At 48.6% G+C, this 17,422-nt stretch overlaps 1 protein-coding gene across 1 annotated transcript; it reads left to right on the top strand.

Moving 5' to 3' along the window:
• Positions 1-256: 256 nt before the first annotated feature.
• On the top strand, positions 257-4,482 carry LOC147959382 (uncharacterized). The gene is made up of 4 exons (XM_087532637.1): positions 257-331; positions 2,375-2,620; positions 2,849-3,640; positions 3,913-4,482. Exons 1-4 carry the CDS (start codon positions 257-259, stop codon positions 4,480-4,482), a joined length of 1,683 nt encoding a protein of 560 aa, XP_087388763.1.
• Positions 4,483-17,422: the final 12,940 nt, after the last annotated feature.

Here is a 17,422-nt window from a genome sequence, read left to right as displayed (position 1 = left end):
CTTACGAGAGAGCAAGCAGGGCCCTCGCCGCTGCGCCCATGCTCCTTGTGATGTGCATAGTGGAGGAACATGGCGTCATCGTTGATGCTCCGGCCGCACTCCCCACACCTTGCCCTAGAGCAAGGGGAGAAAACGCTCGTACGGGGGGGGGGGGGGGGACCTACCGGCCACGACCGCCGTCGTCATAGCCGATGGGGTTCCCTCCCAAATGATTACCTCCGGAGCCAGAGTCGGACCGCATTGACCCGTGAGATCAATGGCCGCTGCCCACGGCCTGCTGCAGATGGGGGACTACGCCCTAATTGGCGACATCAGGTCAATGCTTGATCTGGCAAGTCCGACCACCCATAGGTCTTGGATGGTGTTGCTGTCGGCGAGTATGGGGGTGGGCATGGCTTTGGGTCTGCCATCGGAGAGCACAAAGAGAGAGAGAGAGAGAGAGAGAGAGAGAGAGAGAAAGGGGGGTGTGGTTTGAATGAGAGGGGGGAGTTATGAGTGGCCCCATAGTCTCCCACGATTCCCAGCACGTACTGGTGAGGGGCATATGCGGCTCGCGTGAGCCTGGCTCACAAAAAATTGCCGATTCGGCCATTCCCCCTCAGGCAGGCCCGGGATTGCTTTAAGTTCCGCATGGGTCGAGAAACAAATGCAACCTAGCCAACCAAACACCTAGTTTTTGCACTACGTGGGTTCAGTTGGGCTAGGTGCAGCCGGGCATGGCTATGTGACGCTTAGAGCGGTTCCTGTCACATCATGGGGTGCAGAGAGCCACTGTTGGCTGGCCCAGTGACCGCGCCTTCTTACGTCACTCGTGCTTTTTTGTTTTATTTCACATTCTTGTTTTCATTTTTTGATTTAATTTTTACTATTGTTTTTATTTTGAAATATTCTTTATATGTCATGCATATTTACATATCACATAAAATACTCTACATATTTTCTTTTTGAAAAATAAACATGCATTAAAAATGTTAAACATGTATATAAAAGTATTAATAATGAGTACAAAAAATGTTTGTGACATTAAAAAAAGTCCACGTGTTTAAACAAATATGGGTCATTTTAAATACTTTTATACAATATACAAAAAATATCCATGTAATTCAAAAAATGCTTCGGACAGTCAATATAATATATGCTACATTAAAGAAAAGGTTCATGATTTTCAGAAAAATCGAAATTTCTCAAAACAATGTATATAATGTAAAAAAACATGTTTTCATAATGTAAGGAAATGTTTGGTACCATTAAAAATATACGTGACATTTTAAAGAAAATTCCAACGATTGAGAAAAAATGTTCTTGACATTGAAAAAATGATACACAACGTAAAACAAATGTTCCTGTATGTTTAAAAAAACATTCCCATTAGAAAATGTACATGTTATTCTAAAGAAATATTCATGTGTTTCCAAAAAATATGCACAAAAATTTAAAATGCTTATACAATGTAAAGCAAATGTTCATGGAGTTTTAAAAAAGTATTTGGTGACATTAAAAATGTAGAATTTGTATGTAGAAAATGTTGTTGTGTATTGAAAAAGTATACAAAACATGTATCTTAATAAAATGGACATCGTGTATTAGAAAATGTCCAAAGTGTATAAAAAAATATTTCATGTGTGCTCTTAAAATGTACATTGTATCCCGAGAAAAAAGTAGACATGGATCAAAAAAAGAGAACCAATAAAACCACAAAGAAACAAAAAGGAATAGTGAAAAAACAAAGAAAACCAAATATAATGAAGAATGAAACAAAAACTGGTGAGAAACTAAAAAACTAAAGTACAAATGAAAAGAAAAAACGAAAAGCATGAAAAACACATAAACAAGCGAAAATACAATAAGAAAATGGAAAACAAAAAAACAATGGGCCGATCAAACATACAGCAAGCGACACTGACTACCGTGCTTAATAGGCCAGCCCATTAGAGTATCGCCAGCCGGCGATTTTTAATAGGAAGCGGTACTGGTGACACATAGCTCTCGTGGACGCCTGGGATCTTTGGTCCCTCGCGTCCGACTGCCATCTTGCCGATGCAAGGTGGGGGGCCTCACATCTTCAAGATTGCTATGTTTTTGGTCAACGTCTAGTGGCTTCATATTTTGTAGGAATAAAAATACTTTCGTTATTTTGGCGGTGCCATGAGGTTAGATAGTTTTCTGTCCTCGCGGATCCGATTATTCGGATCTGATGAGTTTATATTAGTGTGTCAAGTTTTTTTGCTGGTTTGATTCTTTTGTGGAGGTGAAATCTTTCATTGATACCATGATGAAGATACCATGATTCGACGGCTCACACTTCTAGCGATCATTCCCGGCCCAAGTATGTTCATCTATCAACGCTTTCAATCTTTTTGAATGATGACTCAAGGCGCTTTCAAAAAACATTATTGGTGCTTTGAACACAACTATGATTGCTCTGCTCCCAAAGAAGGATGGTGCTGTCAAAATGAGCGACTTCCGGCCGATCAGCCTCATCCACTCTGTCGCCAAGCTGTTTTCAAAAGTCCTGTCCACTCGGCTCGCCAACGTCATCGACAAGCTGATCAGCCCAGCGCAAACAACATTTCAGAGGAGGAAGTGCATCCATGACAGTTTTCTTTATGTACAGAACACGGTCAGAAAACTGCATCGCAGCAAAACCCCGGCACTTTTGCTGAAACTCGACATCGCCAAGGCTTTCGACTGTGTTTCTTGGGAATATTTGTTAGAATTATTAGAGGTGCTCGGATTTCCCCCGTGATGGAGGGATTGGATTGCTCTACTGCTATCGACGTCGTCCTCATCCTGCCTCCTAAACGGGGTGCCAGGGGACTGCATTGATCATCTTCGAGGGCTTAGACAGGGAGATCCACTGTCGCCGCTGCTATTTATATTATGCATCGACACTCTTCACCGGCTGCTGGAGGCGGCCACTTCGTCTGGCTTGCTGGCGGCGCCGCCGGCGGCAGCAGCTAGCATGCGCACAAGCTTGTACGCCGATGATGCAGTCATCTTCATCAACCCTATGCGTGAAGACATAGACACCCTGCTTGGCCTGCTTCGACAATTCGGTGACGCCATGGGCCTGCGGGTCAATCTCTCCAAGTCGTCCGCGATCCCAATCCGTTGCAGCGACATCGACCTGACCGCGGTTCTGGTGAACTTTGGAGGCACAACGGCGACGCTCCCGATCACATACCTGGGCCTGCCCATCACGATCTGGAGAATTAGGCTAGTTCACCTGCAGTTCATCCTTGATAGAATTAGGGCTAGGTTAGCCGGCTGGAAGGGTAGGTTAATGCCGATGGCGGGTCGCCGCGTCCTCGTGCGCTGCGTTCTGTCAGCAATCCCAACATTCGCGCTCACGGCTTTACGCGCCCTGAAGAAACTTTTCAAGGAAATCGATAAGTCGAGGAGACGCTTCCTCTGGGCAAAGGACGACGAGATCTCAAGGGCGAAGTGCAAGGTGGGCTGGAAGACGGTGACGACGATGGAGCAGCATGGCGGCCTGGGAATCCACAACCTATCAAGGTTTGCCCGCGCGCTGCGGCTACGGTGGCTGTGGCTTGCCTGGCAACAGCCCGACCGACCTTGGGTCGGCACCGGCACGCCTTGTGACAGCGGGGACATGGCCCTGTTCGCGGCATGCACCTCCGTAACCATCGGGAATGGAAGCTCCGCTTCCTTTTGGTCCTCCTCCTGGCTGGGAGGCCGGCAGCTTTGCACGGCCTTCCGGCACTCTTTGCTGCATCCATCGGGAAGAACCGATCGGATCAAGACGCCTTGAAGGGTGACCGCTGGGTCCTCGATCTCAGGCATGCCAACCATAGCGACATCGTCCGCCAAGTCATTCAGCTAGCTAGAGAGATCAGGAGTGCCGGCCTTGTCTTGGATGCACAGACACCTAATTCAATCCGCTGGACGCAGCACAACTCACGGACGTTCTCCACCAAATCGGCCTACACCGCACAAATTGCAGAGGGACAACACAGTAGCTTCAGAAGCCTGATTTGGAAGATCTGGGCACCGGGGAAGATCAAGATGTTCCTCTGGTTCCTCCACCAAGACAAGCTATGGTGCAATGACAGGCTGCAACGGAGGGGCTGGACAAATGGCTATTTCTGTCCTCTGTGCATGAGAAGCCTCGAGTCATCCTTCCACCTCTTCTGGGAGTGCCCAATCTCCCTGAAGGTTTGGAATCAAGCTGCGGCCTGGGCTGGTTGCCAGGCTCTAAACCCTGCTGGATGGCGCAGTGAGACTACGTCGACGGGCTGTGCCGAGAGGATCATCGCCACTGCAGCCCTGGGAAACCGCAAGGGCGCCAAGTCGATGCTAGCCCTCATTGCGTGGCATATATGGTTGGAGAGAAACTCCTGCGTCTTCAAAGGGAAGCAGTCTGATGAGCGGCACATCGTCGAGGCATGCCGCCGGGACATGGAGCAATGGCGCTTGGTAGGGGCCAAATGCATAGAGCAGCCCTTCGGGGATATGACGTGAAATATCGCCATGGTCACATTCTACTGGGAGCTCGGTGCTCCTAGTGACCCATTGTAATTTTCTCCCATTCATACGATCACTTGATCGGAACCTTTCTGTCCCTCCCTCCTGCTAAATTAACAAAACACCAGCCAAAAGCTGGTTTCTTAAAAAAACATTATTGGTAATGTTTGTGCGGGTGAAAAAGAGACAACATTGTTGCTCCAGTTTAATTGTAGCCTCTTTACCAAAGCCTTTGGTGTATTTTTTTAACAGAGATTTATACCACAAAATGGATGTTTTCAATAGATTTCATTATGATTCTTAGTTTTAGGAGTTACTTTGTATTTTCTTAGATATTAGAGCACCTACAGCCACGATGGGCAAACCCAGACCCTCAAACGCCCGCGGACGCGTCTGGGCGCGTCCGCAGTGACTGACCGGTCACTCCTCAAATCTCTTCGTCCACACCCATATATCTTATATCCGGTACCCTATATTCATACTAAGCATGAAACGCGGACCTAAACAACGTAGATCATCGAACAGACATAGAATCGGACATAGAAATACACATTCCAATCACCAAAAGATCACCAACGGATCACCAAAAGATCACCAACGTTCACATACTTCACATAAATAACAGACAAGTTTAAACTAGATTACTAAAATCTTGAAATTAAAAACGGAGACGGCGGAGCTTCACCACTTCCTCGCTGGGCCTTTGCCCTTCTGGTCACCGGCGCAACTGTAGGCGTCCGCGACTGGTGGAGGGTCTTAGTCGTCGGAGTCAGAGAGGACAATGAGCCCCTTCATCCGACGGGTTGCCCTGTCCTGCTCCCGCTTCAACTTGGCGGCCCGAGCCTTCTCCCTCGCTGCCTCCTTCACCTCGCGCTCCGACTACTCGATAGCAAGCCGGAGCGCCTTGGTGTTGTTTCTTCGGAGGCGGTGACGGTGTTCTGGACTAGGGGGTACTCACCACATCGTCTCTCGACCAGCTGGATTAGGCCGAGGACCCCCATGGCGGTTCACTTATGGGCCACTTCGAGCAGCCCATGTCGCATACGAGGAGGATTCCACAAGACTTGGCGTCCAAAACAAGGACTCCTGTAAACCCTATGCCTCTGGTGTGTTATATAAACCGAGGCCAGGCTAGTCAATAGATCATCTCATATTCATTACTACAATCTCGTGGTAGATACATGTACTATGTACTACCCCCATATCAATACAATCAAAAGCAAGACGTAGGGTATTATCTCTTCAAGAGAGCCCGAACCTGGGTAAAATCCTGTGTCCATGTTACCATTGCTCCAAGATCCCTAGCTTAGGAACCCTACAACGAGATATGCTGGATATAGAACCGACATTGGTGTTTTCATTGAGAGCCTGCTGGCAGTCGCCACGGTGCGATGGGAATTCGGATCGCCTCCGGCGTGATCTATGCATCGGAGCCGAGCTTTATGGTCGATGTCGGCATCTTTGTCACCGGCTCGGCTGGACGGAGGACCGCGCTCCACATCAGATCATCAAGATCATATGGATACTTTCATCATCTTCATCAGCTCAAATCTCAACAAAGACCATGGAAAAGTCGTCCATGGAGCGTGGGGGCTCATCGTCAACATTGCGCTCGTGTGATCGCACAGTTTTTTCTATACAACATACTTGTTTTCGCTGCCACCATTTTCTCGGGAGTTGATTTGACGAACCCTTTTGTGGAATTGTGCGGAATTGAGTGTACAACGACCCTGTAAAATTTCATCGCCTTTCGATGGAGGAATCTCCGGCGATCTATGATATACCCGAGGCCTGTCGAGTCTGGACGGGAATCTGAACGAGTTTAGGCCGTGGTCTCCAGAGCCTATCTTGGAGGTTATTTGGAAGATCCAACCGTTCATATTCTGCGGAATTTTCATATCTACCACCTCTCAAAATTTCAGCTCGATCTGACCGTTCAAACTCCGGGAACCTTTCAATTAGTGCATCACTTTTCGAATATGTTTTCTGCGCGAATACGAATCCGACCTGAGTTCATCTTTTTTCATAAACGGGATATTGGACAACCTTTTTGGAAGAATCTCTTTCTAGGGTATTGTGTTTTGTTTCCGAACACATGCTCACAAATTTCGCTCCTTTTCGGAGGTAATCTTCACCGTCGTGCCGGTGTCAAACCAGCCCTTGCTCCATGTCTGCCGACCTGCGCTAGATAGATCGTCGCTTCATCGAGCCGAGCCTAACCTTATCGGATCATCAACTCGTCAAGCCGAATAAAAGTTCCGCATCACGAAGGCTAAATCATCATCAACACTATCGCCCCATGGATTGCACGGGTCAGGCGCGTCGACATCGCCGCTCGGTCACTTCATCAATCTGGCATTAACCGCGTCACAAGTTATGACCAGCGTCGGCATGACCGAGCCATAGCTTCTTCAAACCGATGCCTGCCACGCCGAACCGCTTCAACACCTCGGCTGGCATGACGGCTGCAACGTCACCTCATCGACCTGCTCCGTCACCTCGGCTGGATCGAGAGCTTCACCATCTCTTCACCGACCTACTCCGGGGACTTCGGCGTCACCAGCCGACCAGCTTCGTCAAGTTAGCTGGACTGGGTGCTTCGCTTCGCCACGTCCCGGCCGAGCACGCGCACAGAACATCAAGCTAGCGGTGGCACTAGTACTATTACTAGATGCATATCCATCAATGTCAGCGTGTGTCTCTTTGGATTGCTACAACAAATAAACGAGGTGTTATTATTCGTACTAATTTTTGCTTGCATGGGCTCATTTTTCCCGAGGAATATTACCCTGGTTTGTTCCATCTTCTGTACACAGGACTGTCAATGCTGGCCGTATTAACGATGGTTGGGTGATGGTTCGGTCATTTTCTCGTCCGCAATTCGGCGACGCCACATCGGGAACTAGGACCGCCCTGCGAATTCAGGCTTTACCACACCGACGCCCCCCATCGACATTGGCTTCGACGCCAGGCCACATCTCTTTAAAAATTAATTTGCGTAAATTAATTATGCAAGGGTTTTTTTATATATTTATATTTTTTGGACTGCACTATTTTATACGTGTAGGTAATCGACTTCGACTGCGTCATGCGGTCACTTTGGTAAGCCGACGTCGTCGTCCCAATCGGCATAAATCGGGTCGCGTGATCACCTTTTTGGTCGAACTGCCATACCGACATGTTCGGTTGTCTCGGGGATTTCGGCATCGTTGAGAGAGCTCTAACTCATAGAATGTTCGGCACACGGGCCATATTTCTTTTATTACTCACTTTGCATAAATTATTAATTATGCAACGAATTTTTTAATTTATTATCATTACTATTATCTTCGGCTTGCACTATTTTCTATGCACAGGTAAATGATCCGGGTTGGCAAGCGCTATCACCTCGGTGTACCGACGTACCACGCCACCTTGGCTGGACCGGTGGCTTCGTCATCACATCATTTAACCACGTCGGGGACTTCGGCGTCATTGTAACACCCCGAGAATCGTGCTACAGTAGCCCCATGCCTAATGATGCCACGTCATCATAATTAAGTTGGTAATCCTCACTTTGATTCCAACCAAACTTAGTTTCATTTTTAAAGTAAAGTCAAATAATTTATTTATCCAAACAGTAAAACAAAAATGTTCGCTAGGTTGGAAAATTTCACTAACTAATTGTCTTGAAGGAACTAATATTGTTTGAACTATTAAAATGCCCATAACCTATTTAAAACAGTGTCCAAGGCAACCTTTTTAATCCATTTGCATTCATGCAAAATCCAAATGAATTCAAATTCTCGTCAAACCTTTTATGGCAGTACTAAATATTGTAAAGTAATTATGTGGCACAACTCCATATTTTACAAAAGTCATCATGTGGACAAATATTTTGCAAAATGGAAAAGAAATAAATAATAGAAAGTGAAAAGGAATAAAAGAATAAGGACCTAAACTACTGGTGGGCTGGGCCTTAGTCCTACATGTGCCAGTCCTAGCCCACCTCCCCTCTCCTTCTTCCTTTTCCCTTCATCCATGGCACCGTGGCGGACATCCCGCGGCCACGACCACGCCTGGCCAATGTGCCGGCAATCCATTGGGTCCCCACGAGGTTAAAGACCACCTCGTGCCCCTCGACAACCCTATCACGCCATTCCCCTCCTCTCTCGCCTTCCCCCACCTCGGCCGAAATCGCCATGGCCGCGTCGTCGTCGTCTACATAGCCACCATGGCCTACTCGCCTCGCCACAGCGTCCAGAATCTCCGTCGTAGACCTCTGCTTCGCCTACGCCAAGCCGACGAAGCTGAGGAGCATTGCAGCGTCGCTGTCGTCTTCGTCTTCATCCTCTGCATCCGCAGCTCGTCGTCGTTAATCAGCGCTTCCCCGACCAACCCCGGCCTCCTGGAGTCCACCCATGCACCCTCCGTGAGCAGTTGCACTTCTCCCCCTTCTCTCCCTCATGTTTCCCCGTCGTTTAGCCGCCGCCGCACCTGGCCATGGCCGCTGAAGCCATCCGAGCGTGCTCGCCCAACCTGGTACCCGTTGGCGCCAGTACCCCACGCTGCTGTGCGCCCACATGCCGCGCCCCTACCTCGCGCGCACGCTGCTGCCCGCGAGCGTCCCGCCCCTACCCGCTCGCTGCCACCCCGCACCTTCCCGTGTCGGCGTCCACCACTGGTCGCCGAGGCTACCCCGATCGAATGCCGCCCCGCGCTTCCGCGCCCCTCCCGCTTGCGAGCTGCTGCTCGTCGCCTGACGCACCCGCGCCGTGCTGCCGCTGCTGTTGCATCGTCCGCCGCCGTAGTCGCCCGCGTTCTGGCCGCGCCCAGCTCGCCCCGGCCACGTCGCCTCGCGCAAGCGCCCGCCCGTGCCGCTCCCTGCTTGGCCGCGGCTGCCCCTGCGCCACAGCCGCCCCGCCCCGGCTCCCTCCGCCTGCTGCTGCCGCCGACAGCCCCGCTTGCCTCCCCTGTCGCTCCCGCTTTTGCTCGAGATCGTCTGCCGCTGCCATCGCCGCCGGCCTGCCCTCCCACTCCACCGCATGCTCGTGCTGCAGCTCCGCCGCCCCGCGCTGCCTCCTTTGCCGCCCCACCGCGCCCGCCAGCGACCTCCCTCCCCACGGCCACCTCCGGTGTCCGTCGCCGGTGCTGCACCGACGCCCTGGCGCGTCCCCTCTCCCGTGGTCGTTCGGGCGGGCGTCCATGCCCAGGCGCCCGTAACCACCGCCCGTTAGCCCGCTTTGGCCCAATGCCTATGACACGCGCCCCCCAATATATATATATATATTTAAAAATAATAACAATTAAATTAATTAATTAAATAGTTTAATCTGGTTTAATTAGGCTAATTACCTAGTTTACTAATTACACTTGTTAGTTGATCAAATAGTCTATGACAGGGGCCCACCCCCTATTGACCAGTCAAACGTTGATTGGTCAACCGGGACCCCCTGGTCCACCTATCAGCCACTGGGTACACTTTGGTGTACACTGTGCTGGGTGTGCCTAGCATTTTAGCATTTAATTTCGAATTAATAATAACTTCAGAATTTTGCTAAAACTTTAGAAAATCATAGAAAATGATCCGTAATTCGGATGGGAAAACTTTGTACATGAAAGTTTCTCAGAACGACGAGACAAATCCGGAAATGCAGCCCGTTCATCCATCACCCATCCCTAGCATAGCGAACACGCAACTTTTCCACTCTGGTTCAATTGCCCAAAAACTTGAAACACCGGGGATACTTTCCCGGATGTTTCCCCCCTTCACCGGTTTCCCCTCCTACTGCGTTAGGTCACCCCTAGCGCCGCGTATTGCCATGTTATGCTTTGTGATGCTTTGATTGCTCTTTTATTTATGGTGTTCCCCTCCGTTACTTCTTTCCGGTAGACCCCGAGACCATTGTCGGTACCCCTGTGATCGACTACATCAACGACGAACCCTTCTTGCCAGAGTAACCAGGCAAGCCCCCCCCTTGATCACCAGATATCACCTACTCTTCTCTCTAATGCTTGCATTAGAGTAGTGTATCATGTTACTGCTTTCCGTTAATCCTATCCTGATGCGTAGCATGTCTTTGTTGCTACAGTTATTGATACCTTACCTGCAATCCTAAATGCTTAGTATAGGATGCTAGTTTATCATTAGTGGCCCTACATTCTTGTCCGTCTGCCATGCTATACTATCGGGCCATGATCACTCGGGAGGTGATCACGGGTATATACTTATACACATATTATATGATACCTGTGATGACTAAAGTCGGGTCGGCTCGTAGAGTACCCGCTAGTGATTCACGGATTGGGTCCGAAAGGACGTTTGTCCTGACGGCCCTCTGAGTGAACCTTTGTGGCGGAGCGGCAGGGTAGGTTGAGACCACCTAGGAGAGAGGTGGGCCTGGCCCTGGTCGGCGTCCGCGGTTACATCAATTAACACGCTTAACGAGATCTTGGTATTTGATCTGAGTCTGGCCACTGGCCTATATGCACTAACCAACTACGGAGGGACAGTTATGGGCACTTGACGTCGTGGTATCAGCCGAAGCCTTCTTGATGTCAGCGACTGGGCGGCGCGCGCCGGGTTGGACTGGAACACCTGCTCTTGTATAAGGGAGGCTAGGTCTGCTCGCCGGTCGCGTTCGCAACATGCAGGTGTGCAATGGGCGATGGGCCCAGACCCCTGCGCCATAGGATTTAGACCGGCGTGCTGACCTCTCTGTTGTGCCTAGGTAGGGCTGCGACGTGTTGATATTCCGAGGCCGGGCATGACCTAGAAAAGTGTGTCCGGACAAAAGGGATCGAGCGTGTTGGGAAATGTGGTGCACCCCTGCAGGGAAGTTTATCTATTCAAATAGCCGTGTCCCTTGGTAAAAGGACGACCTAGAGTTGTACCTTGACCTTATGACAACTAGAACCGGATACTTAATAAAACACACCCTTCCAAGTGCCAGATACAACCGGTGATCGCTCTCTCACAGGGCGACAAGGGGAGGAGCACCGGGTAGGATTATGCTATGCGATGATACTTGGTGAACCTACCATCTACTTTCTTCTGCTGCTGCAAGATGGAGGTTGCCAGAAGTGTAGTCTTCGATAGGACTAGCTATCCCCCTCTTATTCCGCCATTCTGCAGTTCAGTCCACATATGCTACCCCTTTTCCATTTGATACCAATGCATACATATGTAGTGTAGCTCCTTGCTGGCGAGTACTTTGGATGAGTATTCACGGTTTCTTTGCTCCCCCTTTTCCCCCTTTCTATATCCGATTGTTGCGACCAGACATTGGAGTCCAGGAGCCAGAAGCCACTGTCGATGACGACTGCTACTACTCGAGAGGCTCCTACTACTACGTGCAGGCCGCTGACGATGACCAGGAGTAGTTTAGGAGGATCCCTGGCGGGAGGCCTGCGCCTCTTTCGATCTGTATCCCAGTTTGTGCTGGCCATCTTATGGCAACTTGTTTAACTTATGTCTGTACTCAGATATTGTTGCTTCCGCTGACTCTTGTGTCTTCGAGCATTTGTATTCGAGCCTTCGAGGCCCCTGGCTTGTAATATAAAGCTTGTATTATTTTAATTTGTGTCTAGAGTTGTGTTGTGATATCTTTCTGTGAGTCCTTGATCTTGATCGTACACATTTGCGTGTATGATTAGTGTACGGTCAAATCGGGGCGTCACAAGTTGGTATCAGAGCCGACTGCCTGTAGGAATCCCCCTTCCACACTCCTTGGCCGAAGTTGAGTCTAGTCGATGAAAATTGTTTTACTAACTTGGCTATGCGGACCATGGGCCCACGTCACCATTGGGTGGTATTAGGATCTTTTACTCCTCGTCTATACTCTGGGACTCTGATCTCTCTTCTATTCGGGGTAAATGATTTTTTGCTAACTCTAACATTAGGATCTCGTGATAACTTCCACCCGGAGAGCCCCTTATTACCGATGACCGCCTGCTGCACTAGAAGATGCCGAAGATACTCTCCGATGTTCTCTCGAGACTTTATGCCCGTTGCTTTTGCAATTCCCGACTACCAATAAATCCTTATGGATGTCGTTCATACCTTCGTTCCCAGTTGCCCTCGTTATTATTTGATACCCTGAAAAATTCTCCGATATTCCGAGAATCCTTTGAGCTTACTACCATGTTGTTCTTTGCCACATGAATACCCCTACGGACAATTTATCACACTTACTGGGGATTCGTTCATCCCCAATTGTTCAGGTGTTTTCACAAAATCTTTAAAAATACCATTCGATCTTCTAAAAATCCTCAGCAGCTTATTACTCTTGAAATTCTTGCTTGCTTGCATTATGGTTAATCCCATAAGTATAGAAATCTTATTGGCATCCTTTGTCACTGTCATTTTGAGTCCATTGATTCAGTAAGTTGCGAATTCTCGCAATCCTCAATCAGTTCATATGATTCATCCTTTTGTCTCAGACGTTGTTTGAACAGGAGCTGGTTCTCGACCAATCAAATTAAATTGCCATCGATTGTACCCCTAAGCCTACTCAACTTATTTGTCCTTGCTTAGAGTGTTAGCTTCTGATCACTTGTCTTGGAATTCATAATTCCTTGCAATTGAGCTTTGAGTTAGTCAGTTGTTTTAATAATCTAATCTCCTTGCATTCTTTCTTCCTCTGGTTGAGTACTGATGCTCACTTCAGATCCCTTGTGGACCACCAGACTGAAAGATCGTGGATGTCACCTAGAGGGGGGGGGTGAATAGGCGCTTTAAAATAATTATGGTTTAGGCTTGAACAAATGCGAAATAAACCTAGCGATTAATTTGACAAGCACAAAACCTACAACAACTAGGCTCACCTATGTGCACCAACAACTTATGCTAAGCAAGATAAACAACTAAGTGATAGCAAGAGATATGACAAGAAACAATCTGGCTATCACAAAGTAAAGTGCATAAGTAAAGGGCTCGGGTAAGAGATAATCGAGGCACGCGGAGACGATGATGTATCCCGAAGTTCACACCCTTGCGGATGCTAATCTCCGTTTGGAGCAGTGTGGAGGCACAATGCTCCACAAGAAGCCACTAGGGCAACCGTAATCTCCTCACGCCCTTGCACAATGCAAGATGCCGTGGTTCCACTAAGGGACCCTTGAGGGATGTCACCGAACCCGTACAAATGGCAACCCTTGGGGGCGGACACCGAACCCGTACACTTTGGCAACCCTTGGGGCAGTCACCGGTACCCGTCAAATTGCTCGGGGCTATCTCCACAACCTAATTGGAGACCCCGACGCTTGCCCGGAGCTTTGCACCACAATGATTGAGCTCCGAACACCACCAACCGTCTAGGGCGCCCAAGCACCCAAGAGGAACAAGCTCAAGGATACCAAGCACCCAAGAGTAATAAGATTCTCAACTTGTAACTTCCACGTATCACCGTGGAGAACTCAAACCGATGCACCAAATGCAATGGCAAGGGCACACGGAGTGCCCAAGTCCTTCTCCCCCAAATCCCACCAAAGCAACTAATGCTAGGGAGGAAAATGAGAGGAAGAACAAGAAGGCGAGCACCAAGAACTCCAAGATCTAGATCCAAGGGGTTCCCCTCACATAGAGGAGAAAGTGATTGGTGGAAATGTGGATCTAGATCTACTCTCTCCTTTCCCCCCAAAACTAGCAAGAATCCATGGAGGGATTGAGAGTTAGCAAGCTCGAAGAAGGTCAACAATGGGGGAAGAACACGGGCTCAAAGGATAAGGTTGAATGGGGAAGGAGACCCCCTTTTATAGGAGCTCCCGAATCCAACCGTTATGTGCTCAGTCCGCGCACGAGTGGTACTACCGCTCAGGGGAGCGGTACTACCGCCCGGGCGGTAGAACATGAAGAGCAGAGCGAAACAGAGTGCAAGGCGGAGCCGTATGAGCAGCACTACCACTGGAGCCAGCGGTACTACCATTGGCCGCAGCGGTACTGCCGCTTGGCCCAGCGGTACTACCGCTGGGACCGCTGTAACGCACCGGACACCCTGCCGGTGGTCGTTACTGCTGGCAGGATCTAGACTGGCCCCATAGATCAATACTAGTCTTTTCTGCGCACTTTGTCCTCACTCATGCGCACCCGGGAGCAACTTCCCGGTCGGTCACCCATCCTGACACTACTCCAAGATGAGCACGCTTAACTTTGGAGTTCTGTCCGAATAGGCTTCCAAAAAAGAAGGAATTCCTTATTGATATGAGTAGTCTATGATCCCTAATAAGCCAGGCCATCACATACACCCCCACTTAGAGGAACCGACGTCCTCGTCGGTCCACAGGAACGTTCCCTCTTGGCACATACGTCTGTGCTTCCAGTCCAGTACATGTGCCATGTCATGTGCCACGACGGGTCACAAACGTCATGAACAACATGACCACGCACCTGTCCGCAGCCATCCGTGTAACCGTGAGGGTCGGCTCTGATACCAACTTGTAACGCCCCGGACATCCCCCGGTGGTCGTTACTCCTGGCGGGATCTAGACTGGCCCCACAGATCAATACTAGTCTTTCCTGCGCACTTTGTCCTCACTCATGCGCACCCGGGAGCAACTTCCCGGTCGGTCACCCATCCTGACACTACTCCAAGCTGAGCACGCTTAACTTTGGAGTTCTGTCCGAATAGGCTTCCAGAAAAGAAGGAATTCCTTATTGATATGAGTAGTATATCATCCCTAATAAGCCAGGCCATCACAACCGCGCACATCGCCTGCCACGAGCACAGGGAGAAGAAACAGGGAGGAGGGCCATTGAGCGGCACTAGGGGCGGTGGTAGCTGTGGTACTACCGCACATGAGCGGTACTACCGCTCCTACTGCCACTAAACCCGACACGAGAAAACCACGTCTCGAGTCAAGGCGGTACCAGCGCGGAACTGGAGCCATACTACCGCTTATGGCCATGGGCGGTACTACCGTTGTGGGACAGCGGTACTACTGTTTGTGGCGATAAGCAGTACTGCCGCTCCGGCCCAACGGTACTACCATAGTGCCATCCTTATGCCACTTCCATGAAAGCAAGTACACTCCACGGAAAACCAGAACTACCATAACTTATGCATATGAGCTCCGAATTGAGCAAACTCAAGCTTGTTGGAAACAAGACGACGAGTAGCATCAAAACAGCGACAGGGGAGGTATGCCTAACAAATAGAGGAGAGGAACCTCCAAAAAGGAAGAACCAACATAACCTCCAACATCGAAAACATCATAGAAGATGCGAGTGAACTCCGTTTTCGATGAACTCGAGCTTGTCATCAAGATGACCATAAGCTCTAAGACTCACAAAGAGAACCAAACAAGAACCAATAAAGATGATGCAAGGATGCAATGGTTTGAGCTCTCTACGAACGATACGATCAAGCTACTCATCGAGAGCCCCCCTTGATAGTACGGCAATCGATCCTATAACCCGGTCTCCCAACTACCACTATGAGACCGGTAAAATAGAGAACCTATCAAGGGCAAACTTTTGTCTTGCACATAGTCCACTTGAGCTAGATGATGACGATCTTGACTTCCTCAAGTTGGACCACCTTTCTTGATTGTGTTGGCTCGATCAAGACTAGTTGATTGCTCCCCATACTCCACTATGGGTGAGCCACTCTTCGGCACATCTTCATAAATCCATTGTTACCATAATGGACGGCAAGCTTCAAGCATTTGATCTCTTCATGATGCTCCACTTGAACTTGCACACCGCAACCTAACCCCACAAAGAACTCTCACGAAGACCATGGGTTAGTACACAAAGCGTAATTGACAATGATTACCATACCATGGGATCACCTGATCCCTCTCGGTACATCTTCTACGCTTTGTGGGTTGATCAACTTGATTCACTCTTTGACTTAGTCTTGATCAACCTCTCACAAGACCAATCTTTAGGTAATTCCTTGAGTAGCACCTTGGTCGACACAAACTCTCCTTGAAACAAAGACATGTACTCCAAGAAAAGCCTATGGACAAAACCTTCAAATATAACTCAAGGCAACCATTAGTCCATAGAGATTGTCATCAATTACCAAAACCAAACATGGGGGCATCGCATGTTCTTTCACAGACCCTTTGTCGGATTTTATCCGACAACGTCCTTCATATTCAATAAGCTTGTGAGCCTTTCCTCGGATACATAATGCCTTTGGTAAATTGTATCCTCTGCTTTCTCAAGCATGCTCTACTATCGAGCTTGTGTTATTTATTCTTGAAGTTTGTGGTATGTGTTCATAAGATGCCCTGATGGGTTAAACCTATGCCTTCCTTACTCTGTGTGAACCTGAAAGATTTCACGGGTCGTACTTACCTGGTATTGCACTAGGTAAAACTTTCAAAAACTAATGCCATTTTCAAAAAGCAAGAGGTGAATGGAAGGTTATACATTGAAGAAGTGGGATTCGACCTTGAACATTGTGTTCATGCCCTTGGACACGATGTATATCCTATCATGGAGGCTTCTTGTAATAATAACTATTCTCTTGATATAATATCATTTGGTATTTGTGAATTGATCCTTTGCAATCATGGTTCCGATCATATTTTCTCCTTGATTCCATTTCTCAAACAAGTTAGAGCACTTGTCTTCTGTAGATCAATACACCTCTGCAACCTCTATTATGTTCTACCTTCGAGTATTACCCCGTGGTATCTCGATAATATCACAGAACCATATTACTTCTTATGAGTTCTTCTTCAAGTATTACTTCTCATCGATTCTTCCCCGGGGTCTGAGTTGTTAGACACTCAGGGACACCGATAGTGAATCGAGTCTATAATCCGATTCATTAACTCTAAGTAATTTTCGTTGCTTATGAGTTTAATAATCCTTCAAGTAATTTCTAGCCCGATCAGCTGTATCATTATCGTGCTAAATTTTAATTGTGCTAAGAGGACCTTCTTGGAGCAAAAATTTCGATGATGAGCTAAGCTTACGTCGATTTTCCTCGTCATATCATTTCTC

Source organism: Triticum urartu, chromosome 7A (assembly GCF_056163025.1).
Source record: "Triticum urartu cultivar PI428250 chromosome 7A, HENAU_Tu73, whole genome shotgun sequence".
NCBI classification, from domain to species: Eukaryota; Viridiplantae; Streptophyta; class Magnoliopsida; order Poales; family Poaceae; genus Triticum; species Triticum urartu.
The sequence above is the reverse complement of the archived record's forward strand: the minus strand, read 5'-3'. Positions and strand labels throughout refer to the sequence as shown.